At 42.9% G+C, this 22,115-nt stretch overlaps 1 protein-coding gene across 1 annotated transcript in view; it reads left to right on the forward strand.

The window, feature by feature from the left end:
• The first annotated feature begins 891 nt into the window (after positions 1-891).
• The window catches only part of SNX4 (sorting nexin 4), a 64,167-nt gene continuing 42,943 nt past the window's right edge, over positions 892-22,115 (forward strand). The window contains exons 1-6 of the mRNA XM_075556300.1: positions 892-1,053; positions 2,417-2,538; positions 6,143-6,278; positions 6,357-6,506; positions 7,614-7,661; positions 16,933-16,988. Of these exons, the coding sequence (XP_075412415.1) occupies positions 913-1,053; positions 2,417-2,538; positions 6,143-6,278; positions 6,357-6,506; positions 7,614-7,661; positions 16,933-16,988 (653 nt within the window). The 5' untranslated portion in view covers positions 892-912. The remainder of the gene's footprint in view (positions 1,054-2,416; positions 2,539-6,142; positions 6,279-6,356; positions 6,507-7,613; positions 7,662-16,932; positions 16,989-22,115) is intronic.

Consider the following 22,115-nt stretch of genomic DNA (forward strand, 5'->3'; position numbering starts at 1 on the left):
CTGTCCTGGGAAAGTCCCCGCCTGACCCTTCGGAGGCAGTCCTGGTGGCCCAGGGGCAACAACAGCGTCAACGCGGGGACCCGGCAGCCAGCGGGAGAAAGCTTCGGGAAAGATCCCACTTGGAAGCGCAGCGTGGACGTTCTCCTCCGCCCGGGAGTCGACTCGGCGGCCGCGGTGGGGGGTGATCTGTTAGCGCACCGCTGGACCATCGGCCACCAGCGATCTTTGACATTTGCGATTGAGTACAAAGTCGCCGCCAGCGCAGAGAGCGCGCTCTGGGAGGCGGCGGTTGGGTGTCCCGGCTGGCCGTTGGCAAGTTGGCAGATCCGTTTCTTAGGCGGCAGTCACCTCACGCTTACCGCCCGCCGGTACGCCGAGTCAGGCTTTCCCTGAGGATACCGGGGAATGCCAAAAGGAAGCCGGCCGCCCGGTCCAACGAGAGGCTTGTAGAAACTCATCCGAGAGCCCAGGGCTGCCGGACACACGACTCAAGGCCCGGAGACCTGCTTCAGCCAAAGCCGTCCGTTTTCTCAAGCACTTGCCCAGTCCGGTATCACCTGGTCCTGAACGTGCTACTCGACCCGCTGGGAAGAAAGCCAGCCGCTCTGCTCCCGCAGCCAACGCTGGCTGGCCCGGCAGCAGTCCCCGAGCGCGCTGCTCCCACTGGCCGGGCTGCACTGGGTTCCAGCTTTCCCTCCCTCAGGCCCGCGGCTGTGGTATCCGCGCTCCGGTCGACGTCGCGGCGCGCGGCCAGGCGGCTTTCGCGGCGAAGGAGCAGACGCGCTCCGCGCGGCCGCGGGGGCGGGGCGGGGGCGGAGCCTGGCGGGGCGGGGGCGGAGCCTGGCGGATCCGGGCGGGGCGGGGCGGAGCGGCGGCGCAGGCGCACTGGGCCCGCCGCGCCGACCTGCAGCCATGGAGCAGGCACCTTCGGGAATGGTGCGGCAGCTGCTGCCCGCGCCCCAGGAGCCGCTGGGCCGCGCCGACGCGGAGCCGGAGGCCGCGGCGGGTGAGGAGGCGGAGAGGGAGCTGGCAGAGGGGCCCGCGGACCGCACGGTGAGGAGAAGGGGCGGCAGAGGCCGCGGGGCCTGCGCCGGGGCCTAGCGGGCTGCACCCGGGCCGTCGGGTTCCCAGCGGAGGCCCGGGGCCCTGCGGGGAGCGGGGCGGGGAGCTGGGGCCGCCGGGGCCGGGGTGAGCGCCGGGTGCTGCGGGGGCCGCGCCGCGCCTGAGGGTGCGGCCCCGCCGAGGGAGGCTGGCTGAGGAGAAGCCGGTGCTGGGGAGTAAGCTGGCGAGCGCGTCGCGCGGGGTCGGTGCTGGTTTGGGGTGCCACGGGGAGCGAGCGGCGGCGCTTGGGAAGGCGGGGGCTTGCGGGAGCCGCTGGGCTGGGGAAAGAGTGAGGGGCCTGACGCTGCCTGCCACCAGGAAGTTGAGGGAATTGTCAGGCTCAGGAAAAGTCAAATGTATTTTGCCCTCCCCCCTCCCCCGATTTGCTGTAATTTCATTTCTGAGCGTGTCATGTATGCGTGTGAACCAAATTCCACTGCCGTCGAGTCAGTGCGGACTCAGGACAGAGTAGAACTGCCCCCGTGAGTTTCCGAGACGGTCACTCTTCACGAGTGTGCAAAGCCTCACCGTGGTCCCGCAAAGCCGCTCGTGGTTTCCCCGTGGACTTTGCAGCCCGAGAGCCACCAGAGGCCTACGGACTGCCGTCCAGTCGGTGCCGACTCAGCGACCGTCTAGCCCAGGGGAGCTTCCCAGACTAATTGTTTACGGGAGGAGAAAGCTGCATTTTTGAACTGCTGACATGGTGGTTAGCAGCTCAACCTGGCACTCACTATGCCACAGAGCTCTGATAGGCGTTATAAAGGGACTGGGAATCGGTGATTTGTTTACACACACCCCACCCCCACCCTCGATAGTGACTCATAGCAACCCTGTAGGAGTGTAGACTGCCCTTTTGGTTTATGGATGGAGCAGAAAGCCTCATCTTTCTCCCCCTGAGCACCTGGTGGCCTCGAACTGCTGACTTGGTCGTTAGCTGCCCAGCACCTAACCCACTATCCACCAAAGTGCTTTTGGGAAACTGAACCACCCTCAAACTCAATGTTACTGACTTAGATTTCGACTCATAGTGACACGACAGTAGAACTGCCTCTCTATGTTCCCGAGGTTACAAATTATTATGGTGAGAAGACTGAGTGTTTAATCATTCAGTGTGTAGTGTGTGTTAAATTGGCTTCTGGGAAAGTTTAATGTGCTACAGTGTGCTCCTAAGTCATTTAGCAAATTCTAGCTACTTAAAGAAATTGAAGAATCTAGTTTGCAACATGTACTGAGAAAGTTTCATTGCAATTACTGTTTTTTAAATAACCATTTTAAAGGGGTTTTCTTTTTCTTGTTATGGATTTTTTTTGTCCAGATGACAGAAAATAATTTTTGGTTGAAGAAGATAGAAATCAGTGTTTCCGAAGCAGAAAAACGAACTGGAAGAAATGCCATGAACATGCAAGAGACATATACTGCTTACCTCATTGAAACAAGGTAGGCAATCAGAATTGGGATTGTGTTTCAACAAGCAGATTTGTCTGCTGATGCAAATTCTCCAGTGGGACAGAATTGTTTACGGATCATTGCCCTTCTTGGGATGCCTTTTTAACAGCAGCCTAAGCAGCGTGCCTTTTGTGCTGATGTCCTGGGTATCCTAATGTATTTGTTCTAGGGGAAGAGGTAAGGATACTGGACTGCGTGAGGGATCTGGAATGTTAATTTGAGACATGCGTTGATGGAGTCTGCACCTTAGATATTTAGAAACTGTCCTTGTGCGATTTTGGAAAAAGGATACCAGGACATCGCTAACGGAAAAAGTCTACTGGTGGAGAAGAAGATATTTGTCGGAAACAGGGATTTCAGAAAAGAGGGAGAAGATGGTTGTTTTTAAAATCAGATCTTGGGCACACAAATATATATGTTCATACACATACATGTATATGCGCTTAAGTCAAAAGTATTGCAACAAAATCATAGAAATTTTGATTCTACAAAAACCTCAAAATGTGAAGTTGTTGTCTCATGACGTATTTTCTGTATAGGTTTATACACTTCTGGGGTGTTACCATCTTTCACCCTTCCTTGAAGAACTTTTTGACTTATTACCACATCAAAATGGCTGTTTTGACCACAGTCTTGTTTCTTTTAAAATTATTTGAGTTTGGGGGGCTAAGAGAAGTCCGAAGGGACAGTGTCAGAGCTGTAGAGTGTATGGGGTGAGGTTGCCCAGTTTCATTGTCATGGGATTGTCCTTGCTACCCAGGAACACTGAGCAGGTGTGTTGTCATGAGGGAAAGAAATTCCTGGCGCCCCTCTTCTGACCTTTCTCTCACCAGTGGAGTTTTCCCTTTTCTTAAAGCTTCTTCCCAGTTGGTTCAGGGGCTCATCCTCTGTCTTTTGAGAAAATTGATCAAGGTGACTCCTTTGGAATCTCAAAGCCCAGCTACTGTCTCAGCTGACTCTTCTGTCCTGAACTGAATTTAACTGGCCCAGCTGATCCCCTTAGAAGCCGCTATTTGGCTTGGACCTTTTACCAAAGGCAGCCAGGGAGACTGAGATTTATTACTGAGAACTTCCATTGATTGCAGACACGTTTAAAAAGGCACATTTTATATGGAATAAACATGTGTATATATGAACTGGAACCCTAGAAGGTATATTTTTTTATTCACCTGAATATATGTCACAAAGATTTGGAATGTGATTGAAAAATGTATGGTCACATGAGAGGTGTTTTTTTGTTTTGTTTTGTTTTTTTACCCCTTTTGAAGTTAAATTAGCCATTTAAAAACATGACTACAGAAATTAGTGTTAGTGCTCTTTCTAAGGAAACTATTAAGTCTACAATTAGAAAATGTTAGTGTTTATACATACCTATTTTTATCACCCACTTGAAGAATGAAATTAGTTATTGTTTACTTTGATTATTAGCAGACCTTGATTTGAATAATATGGACTTGTGTGTAATTGTTCACTCATAAATTCAGTGTGATTGAAGTTCTATTCTTCCCTAGTCCAATCTAATTTAAAACTTGGAGTAATAAGTGACCATACTTGAGTAATAGAGATGGACTCTTATTAAATATTAAGTGACTCATCAGTAAATATATGTCACACAAAAGGATTATTGAGTTGACTTTCACAATCTTATTACAATTTGGCTTAAAATAATGGTTCTCACGGATGGTGCCCGGCTACTGAGAGATATAGCGTCTGGGGACTTAAAGGCTTGAAAGCAAACAAGCGGCCATCTAGCCCAGAAGCAACCGAGCCCACACGGAAGCAGCACACCAACATAGGTGACCATGAAGGACAGAGGAGACCAGGTCTCCAACATCAAAGGTGGGGTGGTGGTGAGAATCACATCACCGTGAAAGAGGGGGAGTGCATGATGGGGACCCAATGCCCACCTGTAGAGAGCTGAACACCCTTTCCAGAGGGGTAGTGAGGAGGAGATGGGCCACACAGGGTTCAGTGTAACAACAATGAAACTCAAAACCTTCCTCTAGTTCCTGAACGCTTCCTCCCCTCCCAATCATCATGACCCCAATCCTACCTTACCTTGCGGACCTGGTTGTACCAGAGGATGTACAGCGGTGCAGTGGGGATCTGGAGGCACAGGGAATCTAGGACAGACGAACCCTTCAACACCAGCAGTGGGAGAGGCAACACCAGGAGGGAAGGGCATGTAGAAAGGGAGAACCGATCTCAGAGATCTATGTGTAACCTCCTCTCTGGGAGATTGTCAAGGGGAAGGTGGGTGAGGGGAGACGCCGGGGAGTGTAAGATAAGATATAATAATTATTTATAAACTATCAAGGGACCAGGGGTGGGATCGGGGAGGGAGGGGGATGGGAGAAAAAAAGGGAAACCGAGCTGATTCCAGGAACCCAAGTGGAAGGTGAATTATGAGAGTGACGAGTGCAACGAATGTATAAGGGTGCTTTGCTCATTTGATGTATGCACAGATTGTGATAAGAGCCTTATGAGCCCCAATAAAAAGATTAAAAAAAAAGTAAGAAAATGATTAGGGCAAAGAATGTACGGATGTGCTTTATACAATTGATGTATGTATATGTATATGTATGGATTGTGATAAGAGTTGTATGAGCCCCTAATAAAATGTAAAAAAATAAGTAAATAAATAAATTAAAAAAAATAATGGTTCTCAGATTTTAATAAAAGAAATTCCTTAAAGGTGGGGGAGGGAGGGAAAATAAGGAGCTGATACCAAGAGCTCAAGTAGAAAATGTTTAAAAAATGATGACGGCAACATGTACAAAAGTGCTTGACACAACAGATTGTGATAAGAGCTGTAAGAGCCTCCAATAAAATGATTTTAAATAAATAATAAGAGGAGTCCTAAAGTGGTCATACACCCCTAAAAGAAAAGAGAGAGAAATTCCTTGGAGAAATTATTATAGTACAATTTTTTGTAGTAGGGTCTAGGAATTTACATTGTTAGGCCAAAGCTCTATGCTTTGCGGCCTTGGGCCGTAACTTGAGGAGTATTATATTTTGGCATTGATTGTGCTATCTTTTAATGTAGGAAAATAAAACATTTTAGGATCATCAAGTTTGTTTTGCCTATTTTTCTTTATGCTTTTCACTCTCCATATCTTATGGAATTCTTGACTATCCCATATGATAGAGATAATTCACTATGATAAATACATTATTTGAATAGGTTATTTTATAAGTAGGATACTTATCAGCCCTTAAATGCCTAGAGCCTGGAAATAATTTAATCAAGTAGAGTTCTTCTTATTTCTCTTGAGCCCACATAGATTTTCTGTTGACAGAGGATACTCATTAGGAGTGGGGTTTCTAATCAGATGGGCCTGTGTGCTCGATGCACAGATATGTGCGCGTCTCGGCTGAGCAGATACTGGGCTGCCCTTCCTCCTCTGCTGCACAGGGTTGCTGGAAGGATGAAATTCTACAATATGCACAAAGTGCTTCCCCCAGTGCCTCGTTAGTAAGCATTCAGTACGTGGAGCCGTGGGTAGGCGGAACTGACCATGTCAGTGGGTGGGGTGGATGTATATGTGTATGTATTCTTGAAACAACAATGTGAATGTTCTTCTGTTCCTTTCAGGTCAGTTGAACATAGTGATGGCCAGAGTGCCCTGACGGACTCTCTTTGGAGGCGCTACAGTGAATTTGAGTTGTTGAGAAACTACCTGTTAGTGTTCTATCCCCATGTTGTTGTACCACCTCTACCAGAGAAGAGGGTAAGAAGGGGAAGGGCTGTAATTAGGAAATACTTATCTCTGAGATGGCTCTTAGTGATTGTGTGTGTGTCTAATTAGGCAGAGTTTGTGTGGCATAAACTGTCTGCTGACAACATGGATCCAGACTTTGTGGAAAGACGACGCATCGGTTTAGAAAACTTCCTCCTGAGACTTGCGTCACACCCCATCCTGTGTCGAGACAAGATCTTCTATTTGTTTTTGACACAGGTATTTTCCATTTATTCACATAATCTTTAAAAAAATTTTGTTCGACCTTAATTTTCGTCTAAACTGTTCGAATGCTTATTATTATTAAGGACCTTCTAGGGCATCATTGTTTTCTTAATTTATATATGTTTCATTGCTTTTTTTAATTTTCAAAATTAGTGAACTACATAATTCTTTTAAAAAAATCATTTTATTGGGAGCTAATACAGTGTATTCCATAGTTTATTCACCTCAAACAGTATTGTACAATTGCTACCACAATCAGTTTCAAAACATTTTCTCCTTCTTGAACTCCTTGACGTCAGCTCTTCTCTACTCCGCCCTCTCCTTCTCTCTCCCCCATGAACCCTAATTCTACCTGCTGTATCTGTAGGTTCATCAACCCTGGGTTTTATATGCCAAAAAGCCAAAAAACATATAACAAAAGTTCAATAGGGTCACCCCAATGACAAAATACAGCTGAGATAAACCCCAATATAAAAAACAAACAAACAAACAAACACAGAAAATGTTGAAAACCAGATCAGGCTCAGTGTGCATCAGGGGGTGATCAGCTGACAAGATTTTAATCGTTTAAGTCAGGTTTATCATTTTGTTCTCCTATAGCTATCTCTCCAGTGCACTCTGCTTGGTAACCAGTGTCTTCCCATCGCTCTGTTGTGGATAGAGGGAAATCACCAGAGGCTTATTGCCTGTGTAGATCATAAATGTTTCCTAGGTTTCCGCTGTCATCCATAGCCTTCTGCAACCAGCACCTCCCAATTTAGGCTCTGATACATACATCATTCTTTTGCAGACTTTCAGATTTAAAGACACTAGAGAAGTTATCTGTTGTCATCACTTGAATGATAGGGAAGCCTTATTCTCTGAAGTCCAGTTCTATAAATGATGCTCTTTTGGAATTTGGGGTTTTAAGGTTAGCTTTGAAGTGAAGTCTCTTTAATCCTTCTCCCATCTTCCCTGAAATAACAGAATGATAGGTCTTATTTATTTTGTTTTATAAAAACACCTTTATTTTTTAAAGTTTACTTAATTTGTAATATGCCTCATGAGCTTGTTTTATAATCATGATTTCTAAAATCCTAACTTGTGATTTTTTTTTTTTAGGAAGGAAACTGGAAGGAGACTGTGAATGAAACTGGGTTTCAGCTAAAGGTAAGGGTGTTTGTATGAAATCACTTGTCATTGTTCTTCACACTCGCAAGCATGCCAGACGCTTCCTGGATACTTGATACTTGATATTTACTGCCTAAGACTAGTCAAATGTGTGAACTTACTTCTATTGGGAAAGAACTTCTGGAGACAGTAACTTAGATACAAGGTATAGATTTCCCTACAGTGTGATCCTACTTTGCATCATTTTTCCCTCCCCAGTGTCCCCAGCATTGCCACTTGTTTTGCCTGCCCCTGACAATGGTTCACTCTGTGTCAGATATGACAGACACGGCTCAAAAATTCAGGTTGGATTTTCCAACCGTAGAGTAGACTTAATCATGGCTTAGCTGTCATCGTGTTCTGCCTACTGGGATGTGGTGACCAGTCCTAAATGGGCATGGAAGTTGTTTTGAAGTAGTATCTGTTAGTGATACTAATAGTGGCTTGTTTGCTAACAGAAAGGTTGGCAGTTATAATCCATCCAGCCAATCTGTGGGAGAAACGCCCTGGCAACCCACTCCCATAATGACTACTGCTTACAAAACCCTGTGAGGCAGTTCTGTGTCACACGGGCTTGTTCAGAGTCGAAATCAGCAAGCAGTACACAAGAAGCAACAGCAGTGATAGTGCCTTACTTCGTTTGTGTGTTTTTAAATTTAGATAAATACAGATGGCCACTTTTGCCCTGCCCTCCATCTTTTCCTGAAAGAGATTTGTCACTGGCTATTGCAAATTTCTGAATCTTACTTACTCTTTGTCTTGGGTTTCAAATTTTGCCAGTTTCTAATTCTTCAGTAGTTTGCATCACTGCAATGTCTTAAATTTCCCAAGATCCAGTTCATGTCGTTGTGATTGTCTTTCAAGAATCAAAGTTTTCTATATTCTGTTTCACTGAATAGATAAATATCCTACCAGTCGATAAACTATTCACAAGATTGTAAAGTACCAACAGTAGATATAGTCAACAAGAACTAAAATGTGTTTAATTTAACAAACACCTCCTATTTATACATTGGTATATAGCAATTTGAAATTTATACAAAATAAACTAGACACCTAATTTTTCTACACAGTTAATTTAATCAAGTATCTATAAAATCTCATTTATATTTTATTGGCAGATAAAAATGAAATTTTTTTCTTGATTGGACTCCCATCATTTTATGATGCTCTGGGAATGCTGGAATTTTAACTTAGAGATGGGTTTGAAAACAACTCAAAACTAGAAAATTATTTACATTGTTTTGATACGGCTTTCTAAAAAATATATCATGATATGTTGGGAGCTAATAACACTAAAATAAACACAGTTTGTGCGTGATTTTCATAAACTTAACTACTGTTTATCTTTTGTCCTTGAATCCCATTTTTGCTGGAACGTTTGTGACCTTGAGAAACCCTCAACTTTCTCAGTCTATAGAGAACATATTGTTTGTAGAGTGCTTTAATTCTTGTGTAGGTGCTAATATGTAAGTATACCTAACACAGTATGGATACTTTTAAAAGACCGGCGTTTAGTGAAGTATACTAGAAGTAAAATGTCTGGGGAAAGCTACATGCCGTTCTCTTCCTTTTTGTGTTGTGGCTGCTACTTTGCTCTGTGTCCCTGCTTCTATGAAGGAAACGAGACTCTGGGACAACCTCACATGCTTGTGCACATCTACATACATACATATGTATGTGAGTTTTCCTCGTATATGTTTTATACATATATTTGTAGTTATAGTTAACTTACCTGGACGTCATGTATTTATCCGATCACAGTGGAAAGCTGAGATTTAAATGAAACTGGCTGCTGAGATGATGAAATGGATGTAACGTGGATTACTACTCTGCTTGTAGAAGTACTTTAGTCCTACAGTCAGACGCCACATAATTTTGTTACAGTCATTTATGCAACCCGGGCTATCTGTTCCTAAGTTACTGCATACTGAAACAACCGAAACACAGCCATCAAGTTGATTCTGGCTCAGGGTGACCCTGTAGGTCAGAGTGAAATGGCCCTTATGGATTTCCCAAAACAGTAAATCTTGGCAGGAGTAGTAAGACTCATCTTTCTTCCAGGGACCCTCTGGTGATTGAGATACCTGTTCTGCAGTTAGCAGCCCAATGAATCACACACTGTGCCACCAGGGCTCCCCTACAACCTGCTCGAATCAGACAAAGATTTCAAAGGAAGTCCATAGGAAGCAGTGCACTGTGGCAGTTAGGAAAATTGACAGATGAGCTTGGTTACAAAGAAGAGTCAGACACTGCAGTGTGGGCCCTTGGCCTGGGCCCCAGGGCCCCATGTATCTGTGAATCTCCTAGGGCTTTACAGCCCAACAGATTGGTTCGCTACTAGTTGTTTATGTGGTCACCTCAAGAAAAAGGCTGACTGTATTGTATATTCTGTAATCCAGCGTTTCTCAACGTGTCATAAGTGGGCTTGGTGCACCTCAATTACTAGAATTATTGTGGCAGTTCTGATTTCTTAAGATTGCTTAGGAGTCTGCCGACTTGGCACCTAATAATAATGGGGTGCATTCCACACATACTCATTCCTCTTAGCCTTTAAGTTTGACAACTATTGCTCTAAGATGACAGAGAATAATTTCAGACAAATTTTTTAGCAAGACTGTGGAAATTTTTTGGGTGGGGAATTTGATGTGCTAGGTTAGTTCCTTTACTGAAGAATAGTATTATCATCAGGGTTGAATGCTTGCCATGTGCTACACACTCCAACTGTTGTGTATTTTTTAATGCTTCATCTCACCTCTGCTTAACTGCTTAGTAAGACCTCACTGCCTTTGAGGTTCGTGTTATTCCCATTTTATAAGGGAAGAACTCTAGACAGTGACTTAGCCAAGGTTCATAGATAGAATGAGAGAGGTGGAAATCATGTGTAGACCTAACTTAGAACCCTTCCAAGTTTCATTCCGTATCATTAACATGTGTAAAGATCCTTGAAAAAGAGAATGGAGCATTACTACAAGGCACTGAGCTAGGAGGCCAGTCCCTGAGACTTGGCTCTATGAATACTTGGGGTTCTGTGTATTTATGGGCAGGGTCATTTGGGAGGAATGAGTTAGCCTTTTGGTATTAGAAGTGAGTTCAACCTAATCAGTGTAGGTTTCAAATCCCTCCTTGAGTTGTGACTCTTCCTTAATCATGAGGGGCAAGGGTCGCTGGCTACTTCTGTGTGGGGGTGAAGTTGGGTCCCAGCCCTGCAGGTCTCTAAGTGGCAGTGATTATGCTACAAGATTTAGCTGGTTGTGATCGGGCCCACAAAGAAGTCAGAGCAAGGGTCACGCCAGAGCTGCCTTCTCTGGTTCACTGAAGAGTGATCCAGCCAGCCCACTTCAGAAGTAGTTGACCCTGTCTCCGGTCTCCCCAGACTGTGAGGAGTACCTGAAACCCAGGAGCTATGGCATGGAAGGGAGTAGGATTATGGGGCTTATCATGGAAGTTAATAAATTACAATTCTTGCATTGCTATGGAGTCAACGCTGACTAATATCAACCCTCTGTGGGTTTTTGAGACTGTAACTGTTTATGGGAGTAGAGTGTCCAGTCTTTCTGAGGAACTGCAGGTGTCTTTGAACTGCCGACCATGTGGATAACACGTGACCACTACGCCTCCAGGGCTCCAGGGTCAGAAATGATAGTAGAGTGCTTAGCACATGGCAAGCATCTGACACTGGTGGTGACATTATATCTTCAGTAAAGGAACTAACTAAGCAGATTCCCTAACAGACCTTTGGTGCCATTTTCCACAGTCTTGCTAAAATTTTATTTCTGAAAATATTCTCATCGTCTAGAGCAATTGTTGAATTCTAGACTGAGAGTGCCTCTTCTTAGCCCTGCCCATAGACAGACAGACCTGTCTGGTCTTTGATGGACCCTTGGCCGCTCTCCTGCTCAGACACTGCTGCAAAGCTCCTCTCTCACCCAGACTGAGGAAGTTCTCTGTGTACCCCAAACCTTGCTTTCCCCTGCATCAGACCAAGTATTTACATTTTAGAAGAATACTTGACGTTGACTTTTGGATCTACCATACTAAAAATTTGAAATGTCAGCTTACTTTAATTTCCCTTAAAAATCACCTTTTTTTAAATGCACACTGAATTTATTCTGTAACTTTGTCCTGGAGTTTCAGTGGTGTAATGGCTTACACATCGGGCTGCTATAATTGGGTGGCGTAAGGGGTTACACATTGCACAAGGTCAGCAGTTTAAATCTACAAGCTGTGGTGTAGAAGAAAGATGAGGCTTTCTGCTCCTGTGAAAATTTACAGCCTTGGAAACCCACAGGGGCAGTTCTAGTCTGCCCTATAGGGTTGCTATGCATTGGAATTGACCAGATGGCAGTGAGTTTGTTTGATTTTTAAATTAGCTTTGGCTAACCCCAAGAATATTCATCTGTCTTTTAGAGTAGTTACTATATTCAGCAAGATGATTATGTGGAGTCCCTAGGTGGTGTAAACAGATAACGTGCTTGACTTATAAGTGAAAGATTGGCGGTGTGCTGATTGAATTAATGTTTTATAATTGATCTCTAGATCCTCATAACCACTGCAAGGCTACACAGAACTCACAAACACAATTCATGATTAAAGGGTGTATGAAGGAAGTTAACGAGTTGTAATGCCAGTGAGAAATGCTCAGGGTTGAGTTGTCTATCAGGACATGTTACAAAGTTCTGTCAAGTCTGCTAATAAAGGCCCAAAGGGCATACCACTTAATTATAACCTTCAACCCAAAGACATTCAGCTTCAGCTCAGTGGGTCAGTAAACCCAGCTCCCTGAATTAAGTGGCCAGAGGCACCCTGCTCCAATCAGCCTCAGCTTAAAGGCTCTCAGCTTCACTTCTGTGGGTCACGAAGTCCAGCTTCTCCAATTATTGTATATACTCGAGTGTAAGCCGACCCGAATATCAGCCGAGACACCTAATTTTCCCACAAAACTGCATTAAAATGTGCTGGAAAACTAGGCTTATACACAGTATGTTAGGTAGTGCCCAGACGCCACTTTTAAGTGCCATGATTAAGTGCCCACAAGCAGGCTTCCTGCACACAAGCACTCATCTTGACTTGCTTCATGTGTTGAGAAGCCCACCACTCTGGCCCTGGTTGTGCTGCTGCTTCTCTGATGTTGTAGCTGTCTTCTGGACCCAGGACGTTCACTGTGCAGGGGTCTGGGGTCCGGAGGATGCTCTCCATTCCTGGCTCTTGCTGGTAATGAGATCTCTCCTCTTGCTTCTCAGAGGGCTCATTTTATACGCAGCAGGATGTCACTCCAGGGAATCCTGGTCAGAGTTACTCACAGATGAATCCCATCAGTATCTTCCACCTTCTTACCAGACCCTTGCAAGAAAAGGTCGCTTGGGGGGAGTTAGAGAGTGTGGCTAGCCAAGCCACATTGAATAATTCACTGCCCTCCAGGAGGAAAAGCTGGTGATTTGTTTGTGAAAACCAGCCATTAAGACCTGTGTGGAGCACAGTGCTACTCTGACACGTACAGATGACTATGGTACAAGCTTCTCTTTATTCCCCTCCCTCCTTCACCCTGGCACCCTCATGAATCCTTGATCAATTATACATTGTTATTATTATTTTGTATCCTACACTGCCCATTGTGTCCCTTCACCCACATTTCTGTTATTCGTCCCCTTCAGGCAGGGAGGGGGCTCTATAGCCAACCTTGTGATGGGTTCCTCTTTCTCCCCACAGGTCCCTGTTGCTATTCATCCAATGTCCCTGTCCCTTCCCACCGTGTCCTCTTCATGTTTTGGCAGATGCTGTCCTCCAGGAGTCACTTCAGTTTCAAGTCAGAAGTTAGAGGGGGTCTTAGTGCAGTGGGGGGCAGGGGGTGGACAGGGAAGGAAAGGGAGTTCTGGTCTCTTCCAGACCAGAAAGACTAGCCCTTTTTTGCCTAGATTTTTTGCCTTTTGTAACTGGGACCTTCCATTTTGGTCCTGGTCATCATCTGATTTTGGTTTGGTATGGAATGAACATATAAACTAGTTCTCACTGCCATTGACTCAATTCCAACTCAGCAGGTGGAAAACCTCCTTTGTCCCGTGGAGTGGCTCATGGGTTCTATCCTCTGACCTTGAGGTTAGTAGCCCAGTGTGTGACCCACTGAACTGCTAAGTCATGCTGTTGCAGTACTTAGCTCAGTCATGAACTTAAGTTGACTCAAAAGAATCTGGAGCCTGTCTGTTGCTTGGAGGGAAGCCAGGGGGTGGGTCTGTAGGCTCTGCTGATCTAAATATTGGACCCAGCTCCCCTACAAAAACCCCTCTGCCATTCACTCATAGTGACCGTACCATAGCTTCATCTTTCTCACCCAGAGCTACTGGTGGGTTTGAACCTCCAGCCTTGTGGTTAGTATCCTAACGTTTACCTGACAGCACCTCCAGGGCTCCTAGATTTCCGCACAGTGGTTCAGATGTTGGATGCCTACAGAGTATGAGGTGCGTCTCTGGGTGCTGTGAGTTCCGTGATAAAAGAGCTAGAACCCGTGTCCTTATGGAGCTCTTAGTTTAGTGGTTGAGACATCAATTCAGCATTTAAATAAACAAGTCTTAAAGCAGCGATTAAGGAAATAGATCTGGTCTTTGTTAAAGAGCACACTGGCAGAAATTATTTCTCAAGGTCACTTAGAGGAAGGTCCTAAAATTGATGTCCAAATGGGAGCACTCTTGAATGTGGAAAGGGGCCTTGTTTATCATCAGAGCAGGAAAACAGGTGTGGCCCAGGTCTGCCCTGGACAAACTGGCCATGTGGTCATAGCTGTGAGATGGCAGGTGAGCTGAGACCTGCACCCTACGGGACACACTGAGGTGACTGGAATGTTAGAGACGGCCATGCTGTATACTGGCTTATTCTCATTTGCTGCTGCCCAGTCCCCTCAGACTTGTAGCGACCCTCCAGGACAGGGTAGAACTGTCCCTGTGAGTTTCCAAGACTGTTATACTTTTTTTTTTTGACTGTTATTTATGGGAATAGAAAGCCTCTAAGTTTGGAGGAAAATAATCAGAGAATGAACATTGTGTCTAGGGAAAGACCCAGAGGCGGTGGGCCAAGGGAGGGGAGGGGAGGAGCAAGAAGAGCATAGGCAGGTTGTGCGGTGGGCGTTAGCATAGACAGGTGGACTGATAGACTAGTTGGAGTGACTTCTTCATTCAGCCATTCCTTGTAGCATATTTAACTTGTGCAGGCATTGTGAGTTACTGGGGGTAAGTGTTGCTACATCAGGGTTTATGCTGGGGACACTGCCACATTGTACTTTTTTATGTCACTTATAGTCTAGTGCAGGGGTCCTCAAACTTTTTAAACGGGGCCAGTTCCCTGTCCCTCAGACCCGTTGGAGGGCCGGACTATAGTTTAAAATCAAACTATAAACAATTCCTATGCACACTGCACATACCTTATTTTGAAGTAAAAAAACAAATGGAACAAAAACACCCAGCGGGCCTAGTAAATGTCCTCGGCTGGTCTAGTGGGAGGAAACTGCCAAGAAGCAAGTAAACAAATAAGATTATTTCAGACTGTGCTGTTTTAAAGGAAACTAAACCGGGTAGGTTAAAACAGTGGTGGGTTGGTTATGGGGCCTTGTTGAATTTTTAATGAGGAATCTGAGAAATTGGGCAGTCATCTGGGTAGGTTTGGACTGATCCACCTAGTCTCTCGGAGGTCGAGAAATCTTGGGTTTGGTGGCATTTTAGGCAGCTTCCCTGTTTTTTTCAATCTTGTGGAATGAGAGAACAAACTGAGCGTGATGATATCCCTGAACTGTTGGAAAACTTGATAGACACAAGTTTGAGGATGGTGACATTTTCTACATTATATGACTTCTGTGCCAAATTGATGACATTAAACATACAAAGTAAATGGATTGTATTAAAGAGCATGAGGATTATGGAAAGATACAAAGGAAGCTTTTTGTTCTTTAGCTATGGTTTTTATATCATTTGTATGAGCTTCTTTGGTGTTTAGTGGTTTTCATTTACTTCAGGAACACACGTTCATGGATGCTTTTTATTGATTTGGATTTTCACATGTAGCTTGTTTGTCCTTTGAGATGTAGGTCAGACCAAGAACTGGTGAAACTGTGCTTCTGGAGATGTAGGAAAAGGAAGCCTCTTACATCTCTGAGGCATCAAGCAGGGGCAGCTTCTGAGTCTCTGTAGTGCCGTGTTTGTTGCATGCATTTTTATTTGCAAAATAATCTGGGCACCCTAGTACTGCTTTTTCCCTCTTCTTTGATTGGTTTATTACTTGGAGTCATTTAATTGTGGGTTAGAAATTGGAATGATTTAGAATTATCTAACTGATTGGGAATTTTTAAACCAAATTACACCAATTGAACTTTTTTTATTTTCTGTTTTTTAACTAACTTTAAGAGCTCTCTAATTCGTGTGCTCTGATCTGAAAAAGTATTAGTATTTTTTAAAATGATAATTTAGGATTTGGGGTGTTATATAAATTTATTTCAATGAGATAATTATTTATCTTTTGATAGTGTCTCTCCCTTCTTTGAGATCAATTATCTAGAAAAAAGTAAAGATAATAAGTTTATCTTCTTGGAGCATTTTCTGCCAACTATAAAGCTATCCTATAATTTGAAGTCACCAGGCGTTGACAACAGCAAACAAAAATGAGAACACCTTGTTTGACGTCAGTGAACAATATTACTAGTATTACTGTACTACAGACATTCTTGATTTTTTAAAAAAGATTTTTCTTACCCCCCTAAAAATAAATTACTGCCATCAGTAATGCAGAGGCTATAAAACAGTCATTTTTTTCTACTGTGTTTTTTGTAACTAAGCTCCCACGCAAACAGCATGCACATGCATGTTTGTGCTTAGTGCACTTAAAAAAACTATGTTGTTGGGGATTGTGTGGTTTACAAAAATGTAAGTTTCTGTGAAATAGTGCTTTTCAATGGTTTAGAGAAAAGGTTAACTGCATTTTTCACAGAACCTCTTCAGAAGTACAGTAATGATGAGTTCTGTGCCAGTTAGCGTACTGGTGTTGACAGTTGTTTTACTTGGTTTCATTGAATACATGTATTCTGTTTAATTTGTAACACCTTTTGGTAATGTTTTCAAAAGTAAAATATACTAAGCTGCTTTTTTAAAGGTATGTTTTATGTATGTGACATAAAATAATATGAAGAAAAATTGTACTTGAGCTCTTAATTCTAAAGGGAAAAAAATAAAACTGTTTTAATTTTCTTACCCTGAAATGAAATTGTATTAAGTTAACAAATTATTTTTTCCAGGCAGACTCCAGGTTAAAAGCGCTTAATGCAACATTCAGAGTGAAAAACCCAGACAAGTAAGGTTTTGTTTTAATAACAATTATAGTGCTGTTTTTGAATGATGCCTATCAATCTATTATCATTTTTCATTTCTGAATGTATGCACTTTATTTGCTAAATATTTTCACTAGTGATTCACATTTAGTACAATTCTCTTAAAGTCTAATAAAACAGATTTTGGAATTTGGGTGACTTGATTGGGTCTAAGGTTGTAACAAGTTTTAGAAAACTAAACATCGATTTTTATTGTTTAAGGAATGATTTACTGTTGAGGTATGAGAAAAATGAGAAGGTAATTTTTATTTCATATAAATTAGTTTTTATTATAGGACCTTGCTCGTCAAATAAGGATGAAACTCAAAATAAGACAATTATAAGTATTTTAAATAAAAGTTTCTACTTTATATATGAAGAAAACTCAATAGATAAATGCACGATACATTTCATGGAGATTTATCTGTTGAAAAATACTTCATTGATGACTCTTTGGTGTTTCTATATTAAAGGAAGCCCGTTTATTTGGAAATGACTTTCCTGAGGATAAAACTTAGGTATTTCATAAGATTTGGGGTTTCCGCATTCCATTATTTGGACCTTACCTGAGACTGAAAGAATTTAGCTGAACAAGTTCTTGAGGTCGAAATATACTTGGGCCTGTAAGGCTTTTCCATCTTGGGAGACTAAGGGTTAGAATTTCTCTAGTTAGTCTTTCAGCATTAATTTTCACATAGGCTTAAGTTCTTAGCAGAGACCAAGTTTGCATGATCTGGTGGCTACTCAATCATGCCCAACTTGGTCAAGCATAACATATTATTAATAACAGCTCTGATTTTATGTGTTGAATAGGCAATGTAAGTGATCGTTTAGTAGTTTGGGAAGTTAGGAAATGGTGGTAATAACCAGGAAGGTTTTCTCAGTATGATAGTGACATGCACAGTTCTGTTGAAGACGTGTTCTTTAGATCCAGGAGCCTGTGTGCAGTGGTCAAGCCCTTGGTACAGTACTAACTAAAGGTCAGTGGCTTGAACCCACCACTGGAGGAAAGATCTGGACACGGCTCCAGAAATAGTCCAGCTTGGGAGACCGTAAGGGGCAGTTCTACTCTGTCACGTCTTTCTCCCTAGGAGCAACTGCTGAGTTCCAACCACGGACCTTTTCAGTTGACAGCCAAGTGCTTTAACCACTACACTACTAGGGGGCCAGTTTACATGGTCTTAGGCACTCTTGTCAGTGAGTGCTTTTTGCTTTGTTATAACCACATATTGATCACATATTTTTAAAACATGATGTGCCTAAGGTTTTCCTCCGTTCACTGAGTTGCTCATGTTGCTGCAAATAGTTGAACCCACTAAGATAAAAAGTCTAAGTGATAAACTTGAACAGAGTATATAAATCTTGGCAAGATTGTTTAGAAATCTATGGTTTCTAGCACCAGATGTGTTTATTTCATGACTCGGCTTCCTCAATTAATTGCAGTCCAGGGAAATAATGAAAACTAATGAACGAAATTCTGAATAAATAAAACATTTAAAAAGAGAGGCATTTACTTTAAGGTTTTATTTCTTTCTTAAAGACTTGATTCAAATAAAGCAAAGGGTGAAAAGCTGATTTTTAGAAGCCCACGGCTTCTTGTAGACATGGACAAGAGTAACCAGCCATTTCTACCGTGGCTGTCGTCGCTTCCCCTGCCCCTGGCTTTTTTTCTTAAAAAAAATTTTTTTTAGTGATGTCATGTATAAGGTCATGAATTTCTTATTTAAAAAAGTAAGCCAGGCCACACAGTCATATAATTTAAGATGATGATGTGCTTCCCAACTGTCAAGTCATAGCCCTTTGTGAGGGTGAGTTTGAAGCAGGAAGGAATGGTAGGGAGAAAGCATTTATCACTAAGTTTTCTTTAGTTCAAGGCACCTGAGACCGGGAGAGAAGAGAAGGTGGGAAAAGTGGGCAGATGTATTTATTGTTTCTAAGTCACTGGAAGACTAGAATGAATTGAATTCCTTTCCTTCAAAGGCTTTATCCCACGGAATGGTTTACTAGTTAAAACACCTGTAACAGACTATGTGTGCCTTCAGGCACTCTGTGTGGTTGGTAGCAACCACATGAAAAGAATGAAAGACGACAACTTAGAGAGCTGGTAGATCCCAGACTCTGGTTGTGCCTTGGGACATGGTATTTGAAATGGGAGAGCTGCGTTTAAAAGAGAGCTGATGAAGGTGCTTTTCAAGATGGGCCTTGAGTAATTGATTCCATGTGATTAGAAGAGGCCCCTGTCCAGGTTTAGGGAAGGAGATGGCTCCCGAGGAACTAGTTGCAGAACATGGAGATTAAAGGGAAGCTTAGGATCCTGTAACAGGAAGAGTGTCCGGAGGGGCTGAGGTCAGGTTGGGTTTACCTCCAGACAAGGGTTCTAGACAGTTAGGAGAGTAATTTCCTATCACCAGTTCCCTAGCCAGGGCTGTCTTTCAAGGGAAACTAACAACCATCTGGCTTTATTGATTGGCTTTTTAGTCGTTTATCTCACTTTAAGAACATCTAATCATCCACAGGAAGCTTTCATCATCTTAATTTTCAGACACCACTAGATCTTGACTTGGCCAAGAATTTAAAAAGACTTGCTTTTAGAACACTGGATGTACTTAAGTGCGTACATATTCTCATCTTCAACTTGATTGACTGCTCAGGCTTCACATTTAGGCCTTCTGATTTTTCCAAAAACTGATTTTTCGAGAGATGCCCCCGAGTCTTTTCCCCTTGCTTCCTGATGAAGTGATCAGCTGGGAGGCTGTCACCTAGCTCTTGAGAGAGGTTGGACCTCTCTGTTCATCAGATACAGCAACCATTGCGTGTCTCACTCATTCGGTGACCCACATGGATAGGATCCTTTATCTCAATTCAAGAAACCCTGAGTTCACTGAAGTGTTCTGAGCCTTACTGTTTATATTCTTAGAATTTTTCTCCTAACCAAATGTGACAACTAAGAATTTTGTAGTCATGTCAGCTTTAGAGTTGTGAAACCAGATTAGAAAGGTACTTGGCGAATCAGAACAAGACTCTCCGGAAGGTCTTATCTTGTGGAATTTCTGCCTCTTGGGTCCCAGCTTAAGAAGATCTCAAGGACAGAGTTTATATTTGTCCCTTTATATTTAAATTCTTGTCTTGACTTCTGAAGGAAAAATTTTAGTAGTTAAAATCTGATCGACTCTACATGAAGAAATAGTTTACACTTGCCTAAAGTAATACATTTCCTCTTCAAATTTATTTGAATGTTTAATCTTTTTAAAACTAGGTAATCTGTTCTCATGGGTAACCAAATGTATGATTGAGAGAGAGAGAGAGAGATGGGTAGATAGATAGTTATGGAGAGGTATGCCATGAAAGTTCCACTCCCTGGCCCACCTGTCCTTTGCTATTCCCCTTCCTCAAAGGTTGACACTACATACAAATTAGCATTATATCCCTTTGGAATGAGGCAGTCCACATTCAGCCTTCCCACCGAGAACGGCAAAAGGGTTAACAGGTGTGAGTTTGTACTCTGGTAAGTGGCTAGGCTTCTTACATGCCCTTCTGTCCTTGAATTTGTTTTTCTTTGCTGAAAAACATTGCCTTGAGAATATAAAAGTGATAGAGATTAAGAATTCTATCTGAGCTTTGATGCCCTCGGCCTTATCAGCTGCATCTTATATGGACCACTCAGCAGGCAGCTGGGGAATCAGCTGAAGCATGGAGGATGCGTACATGGGGCCTTTGGACAGTGGGACCGGAGGGGGATTGTAGTAGCACTGCCATTGCCCAAGGGTAATATATATTTCATACCACTTTTCCCTTATGAGCCTTTTACATTTGGGGGGAAATGAAGATTTTCTCAAATGCTAAGTTACAGTGTTTGTATATTCCTCTCCTTATTTGTGGAATGATTTATTAAATAGATTTATTAAGTAGATGCGGTATTGGCTCTCTCTTTTATTTCACTCACTGGGTGAAGAAGGGAGAAGGCCTTTTCCCATAAAATCTCAGTCTGGGTCGGGGGGAGCTGGAAAGGGAAAAGTAAACGCATAATACACCGGGGTGTAGAGCAGCAGAGAAGCTATGGGCGACTTTCCTCTCTCCTGTGCATGAGTTGTTGTGGTGAGTGTCTTGGACGTAGCATCGAAGCTGAAGCCCATAGATGAGTGGGCTAGCAGGCTGAAGAGGTGAGGGGGGGTTAAAGGAAAAAGGGAGGAAATGAAAGACCTATCTAAAGACTTGGAACAAATGAGAGCATGGTCTTTTGGTGTATGACTGCACTAAAGTGCTTGGGTAAGTAGAAGAGAAAAGTAGAATCAGAAAAGCTAACAGGATATGTAGATCGATGAATGAATGAATAAAATTGTGAAGAGATTTATCACCCACATTGGGGAATTTGGATGACATTTTGCAGCAGGGGAAACCTGCAGGGAAGTAATGTGGTTGGTCATTTCAGCCGAGCAGGGTGGACAGTAGATTAGAGAGGGGTGAGAATGGACTAGGAGACCAGGGATGAGACTGTTCCAGTAACTCCAGCCGAGAGGGAAATTAGCACAGCATGGAGGAAGTAGGACTGACATACGAGGTTACAGATCTGGAGCTACTGGGCTGGAGATAGACCTTTGTAAATGGAATGGAAGATGACCAAGGTCTTTAAAAAAGAATTATAGATATATATTTATCTTTGAATTTATTATTAATTGGTAGTTAATACATATATCATTCCATAGTTCAAGTGTGTCAAGCAGTGTTGTACAATTGCTACCACAATCAGTTTCCAAATTATATATATAATGGGATTACAGAGCCATTACTATTTATTTATTAGGTAATTTTAAAAAATCATAATATTGGGGCCTCATAGAGCTCTTATCACAATTCATACATACATCCTTTGTGTCAAGCACATTTGTACATTTATCACCATCATCATTCTCAAAACATTTTCTTTCTACTTGAACCCTTAATATCAGCTCATTTTTCCCCCTCCTTCACCCACCCTCCCTCCCTCCCAAACCCTTCATAATTTACAGATCATTATTATTTTTTCATATCTTAAACTGACCGATGTTTCCCTTCATCCACTTTTCTGTTGTCCACCCCCAGGGAGGGAGGAGGTTATATGTAGATCATTGTGA

This window comes from Tenrec ecaudatus, chromosome 8 (genome assembly GCF_050624435.1).
Source record: "Tenrec ecaudatus isolate mTenEca1 chromosome 8, mTenEca1.hap1, whole genome shotgun sequence".
Taxonomy (NCBI): Eukaryota; Metazoa; Chordata; class Mammalia; order Afrosoricida; family Tenrecidae; genus Tenrec; species Tenrec ecaudatus.